Source organism: Vanacampus margaritifer, chromosome 10 (genome assembly GCF_051991255.1).
Source record: "Vanacampus margaritifer isolate UIUO_Vmar chromosome 10, RoL_Vmar_1.0, whole genome shotgun sequence".
Taxonomy (NCBI): domain Eukaryota; kingdom Metazoa; phylum Chordata; class Actinopteri; order Syngnathiformes; family Syngnathidae; genus Vanacampus; species Vanacampus margaritifer.
This window is the reverse complement of record NC_135441.1, coordinates 5167501-5172873: the sequence shown is the minus strand read 5'-3', so window position 1 is coordinate 5172873 and position 5373 is coordinate 5167501. Positions and strand designations below refer to the sequence as shown.

General features: G+C 35.5%; 1 protein-coding gene across 4 annotated transcripts in view; it reads left to right on the top strand.

Annotated features, from left to right (window-relative positions):
- The first annotated feature begins 620 nt into the window (after positions 1-620).
- The window catches only part of LOC144059257 (uncharacterized), an 11317-nt gene continuing 6564 nt past the window's right edge, over positions 621-5373 (top strand). For 2 of the 4 annotated variants that reach the window (XM_077578212.1, XM_077578211.1), the window contains exons 1-4: positions 621-3077; positions 3169-3331; positions 3733-3795; positions 4877-4935. In XM_077578212.1, the coding sequence (XP_077434338.1) occupies positions 2960-3077; positions 3169-3331; positions 3733-3795; positions 4877-4931 (399 nt within the window). In that variant the 5' untranslated portion in view covers positions 621-2959 and the 3' untranslated portion in view covers positions 4932-4935. Of the gene's footprint in view, positions 3078-3168; positions 3332-3732; positions 3796-4876; positions 4939-5373 lie in introns of all 4 variants that reach the window. The other 2 variants (XM_077578214.1, XM_077578213.1) reach the window with 2 other exon arrangements.

Genomic DNA, 5373 nt, shown 5'->3' with positions numbered 1-5373 from the left:
ATCAAAACTACTCAACTATCAAAAGACAAAAAACAGATACAAAGTAACAAACAAAACGCACTAGAACCAGAGCGGAGCAAGGACGACTGACAGACTGTGAAAAGAAAATGAATGATCCAACAAAGATTGCAGGGATGGAGGGAACTAAACAGGAGCAAACTAACGAGACAATGACAAACACCTGGACATAAAACAAGGGGCAGAGGGTGCTGATTGGAAGACACAAGGAGACCCGTATGACGAGCACAATGACAAGGAGACATGACAACGAAAACCAAACCAAACAAAACACAGATCATGACAAAACACCAAACAAAGTAACTAACCAAACCCAAACCATGACAGTATCTGGCCCAGCTTGGGATTTAGGTCTGCCCCAGACACAAAAAACACCACATTGGCAATTGTAATTTTGATGCTTCTTTCACCCTATATACTGTACTGTACATAATTTACACTCTAATAAATTTTAGGCTGGCCTTTTTTTTTTCAAATAACTCAAAAAATGGTCTATTTAAGAACTGGCTAGCTTAATGAGCAAAATGACCATTCCATTTTTGAACCAAACGTGTGTGTGTGTGTGTGTGTGTGTGTGTGTGTGTGTGTGTGTGTGCGTGTGTGTGTGTGTTTGCCTTTGTGTATTATGAGGACATTTCACCTGAATACATGCCGTGCTGCGAGGACATTTTGAATTATGAGGACACAGCCCATGTCCTCATAATTATTTCAATGCAGAAGTGCTTCTAGGGCTGTAGAAGGCTTAAATCCAAAGTTTTAGCCAATGTCCTTGTAAAGCATAATTACGTGAATTTGTGTATTTTTGTGTATTTGATGGCGCCCCCTGTAGGAAGGTCCTTGTAATGCACCACTTCATGAATAATTCACACCAGTGTATATTTCACAGCATTTGATTGGCTGACCATCACCTGTCCTCACAATTACGCACGTCTCCATAATTCAGTTTTTTCTCAAAATGCTGTGTATTGTGAATGTTTGTCTGTAGACACAGAGCCTTTTTTTTTTTTTTTTGCAGCCACCATTTCCTAAGTAAATAATTAAATAATGAAATACCCTACGATATTTAATTATATATTTCAGTATTTAATTATTTCAGTGGTTGTTTATTTAAAAATGTACAATGGTTAACAGCAGAGACAGAGAAACTGTCAGTGCCGTACATTAATTCATCATTTAACATCCCACCCTGCCTTTACAGTATAACATCTTTCTGTACACCAGCGGCCAAATGTTTTGAGAATGACATTGATTTTCTAAGAATCTGCAGTGCTGACTTATTATTGTTTTTTTATGATGGCAATTTGCATGTACATGTACTCCAGAATGTTATAGTGATTAGATGAATTGCAAAGTCCCTATTTGCCATGAAAATTAAAGTAATTTCCTTTAGTTACAAACTTTAAGTGAAGAAGGCTTCAGGGCACCCAAGAAAATCCAGCAAAAGCCAGGACTATCTCCCAAAGTTGATTCAGCTGCAGGGATAAGGACATCACCACCAGTGTAGAGCTTGCTCAGGAATGGCAGTAAGCAGGTATGAGTCCATCTACACTCATGGTGAGGGAGTAAGACTTTTGGAGGATGGCCTGGTGTGACCAGTGAAAAAGGGATTCCATAAACACAGACCAAAATAAGGAAAAAAGAGTTACAGTTATTTTCTCTGATTAACCCCCTTTCCAACTGTTTGGGGCATCCGGAAAAATGCTTGTCTGGAGAAGAAAAGATGAGCGCTACCATCAGTCCTGCTTCATGCCAACAGTAAAGCATCATGTGACCATTCATTTGCAGGGTTGCTTCTAAGCCAAGTTACTGGGCTCGCTCACAATTTTGCCAAAAAACACATGCGTCCATTACTAAAGTATAGTACCAAAACATCCTCGGACAGCAACTGTGTGACAGCAGCAAGGTTATTTTATTTACTAAAGCAAAAAAACATTTTCGTTAATGAAAAAAAAAAAAATAACTTTTTAAAAAAGCAAACTGAAATCACATTAAACGATTACAAAATTATCTATAATTCTAGCAATAATATCCTTTGTTTTCGTCTGTGGTAATTAATTTAGTATATGAGCCTTTCGGGTTAATTTTAAATGTGATCTATTTTTTTTTTTTAATTGACACTGTAAATCATAGAACAATAGCCACTCTTATCAACAAAGTTCATAATCCAACACTGAACCAATTTGTTGATTTAAATGTGATTTATTATATTGCCCGGAGTACGGAAGTGACGTCATCTAGCAGCCCCGATAGAGAACCGCCCCCGGCTCTAATTACTTCACGAGACGTGATGGCAGTGTAGCTGTGCTAATGAGGTAGGTTTGAAGCTCGAATTTTTCCTCCAGAAACTTGTTTATTTTAATGTTGGTCGCTTGTGTACATTGCTGAAAATGATTTATAATGCAAGTCCAGTGTAAGTGCAGCTAAGCTAACGTTAGCATACCTAACCATCTGTTGATTATGATGGTTGCAGCTAATTATTTAGAATTGCTACGCTTTTGTTAGCGACGGTTAGCTCAGTTAGCATAGCAGAGCTAACCGTCTGTTGAGTAAGATAAATGCTAATTGAAATTTTTAAGAGGAAAGCAATAACAGGCTGGTTTGATAGGCTGGTTTGTGATGTGAAAATATACAATGGTTTAGTATTACCAGTACAGTATAAATGAAGTATTGGTAAATTGCTGCATTTGTGTTTACTTAAATTTGTTCTTTAAATAGAAATATTTCAGTAAAGTCTGTTAGTGTTCATTACATTTAATTTATGCAAATATTTAGCAGAGCTGTGCTATCCACTATTTTATTTTCGTTGGCACATTTACTGCACACTGCACAGGATATTATGGTCCACAGAAAGTCAACTTCAAAACATCTGCACCAAGTTACCTATCAAACTGATTGAAACTCATTTTTTTCTATAGCTTTAGATCATTATCTTCAGTGAGATATGTCAGTCATGAGGCCACAGAGGGCAAAAGTTAAACCCAAAGAAGAGGTAGCATATTTTTCATCCTTAGGTAAAGACAAGGATGGCTTCACCATAAAATATATTAATTCATTCAAAGGTGAGTATTGGTAAAAGATTCTTTAGTATGGGCCTAGTTTTCATTACTGTTATAATGAAATATTTCTGTTGTATCCCTTTTTCTTTGTAAGGTCGAGGAGTGTTCAGTTCCTGCTCCTTTCAGAAGGGAGTCTTTCCTACTGAATATCGAGGAGAAGTTATAAGCAAACAGGAACGTGAAAACAGGCTGAGAGTGTATCATGATGCCCAGAAGGTTTTCATGTTTGAATTTCACTACAATGGAAAAACACTATGGTATGTTTATATGGTGTGTTGTCACACTTAATTTTGTTTTTTTTGGGGGTGGGGGGGTTATCGTGCAAGGTTTGACAAAACATAAAAGATTAATTATAACTCAAAAGCAAAAGTACATTCTTTTCTCAATATAATTTTTTTTGTTTTTATTTCATTTTTTTACAATATTGTGACTTATTTTTTTATTTTACTTTTACAGTTATCGTGAGTATCGCTAACCTCACAATATCATGTTGATTATCATATCGTGATTGCTTATCATGACATTTGGATATTGTTTCATACATGTGACATACTAGAATTACTGGTCGCACATTCATGATTACATGAAATTACAGTATAGCAGTCTAGTCTTAGTAAGAATTTAATTGTATTGGTATTTTTCTATTCATCTACCCCAGGTTTCCACTGAAGCACAACCTGATGAAGACACCGCTATCACAGACTGCGCCAAAGTTGACCAGGTGACTAGATTTCTTTTTGAATGTTGTTGAAATCAGTTTTCAGAAGCAAGACATTAGTGGAGGGTGGAGATACTAGGGCTGCACAATATGTGGAAAATATCTTGGCGCACGAATGGCTCATGCAATATGTGCATTGCAAAGACGTGCAACAAATGGATATTGGATTGTTTGTATACTTTAGTCTGAGGCTAAGCGATATGGCCAAAAAATTAAATAAAAAGTCTTTTAAACCAACCATCCAGCATTCTGCCACCACTTGTGCAAAATTTCAACTCACAATAACATCTGGATGTAACAGAACATTATAACAGTTTTTAATAATCCAGAAGACAAAATACATTTCACGATTTAGCAAATTTTCAACTATTCAATTTGAATTTAATTTATTCAATTAATTTGATTTATTGCCAGGCCCTACTTGAGTCTGATTTTGACCAATCAGAGACAACCTTAATTGCGCATCGCCATACAAGAGAATTGTATCGAGGAGCATTACTAACAAAAAAAACCTTATTTGGATAAAACTAGATCAAAATGAGCATGATTATTTTTCCGCATGTACGTGCATTTCTTTAATTAGATTATGAAGATATATATATTCGGTCCATGTTTAATGTCAAAATAATCTCCATCACTGTATAAAACACCCATGTCGCATGTTTTGTCAATACTGTGCAGCCCTCGCAAGATACACAGTCCTCACAATGTCGTAGTTGTGAATAACTGACACTCTGAGGACAGTGTATTTATACACTGTGAGTTTAAAATACGTTTTGAGGGCTTGGAGTTACACATACAGTCCTCACAATTCATACTCTGGTCAGGTATGGACACTCTGAGGACTGTGTATTTTCTTATTTTTGTGTCATTGTGAAAAATAGACGTCACCAATTTACACAAACCTGTAGTGCAGACAGATTTATTTATTTATTTTTGTAATGGCAAATAAAATGAGTTTGCATTCACATTACTTTAACCTATTCATTGTTCTGTATGTACTGTAACTGTGTAAATGCACAGGTACAGTCAGTCGTGTTACTAAGAATTTAATTTTATATGTATTTTTCTCTTTGTGTACCAGGTTTCAACTGACGCACAACCTGAAGACATACAGTAGCTGTCACAGACCAAGTTGACCAGGTGACTAGATTTCTTTTTGAATGTTGATGTTGAAATACGTTTTTCAGAAGCAAGACGTTGCACAATATATAAAAAAAAGATCTTGTCGCACGAATGGCTCATGCAATATGTCTGTTGCAAAGACATGCAACAAATGAATATTGTATTGTATACTTTAGTCTGACTTTGACCAATCAGAGACTGCCTTAATTGCGCATCGCCATACAAGAGAACCGTATCGAGGGGCATTACTAAAAAAAACGAACTTATTTGTATAAGACTAGATCACAATAAGCATGATTATTTTTCCGCATTAACGTGTATTTCTTTCTTTGGATTATAAAGATCTCTCTATCTTTATCTTTATGTCTATATATCTATCTATATATCTGTCTCTCTGTCTATATATATATATGTATATTTGTGTGTATATATATATATATATATATATATATATAT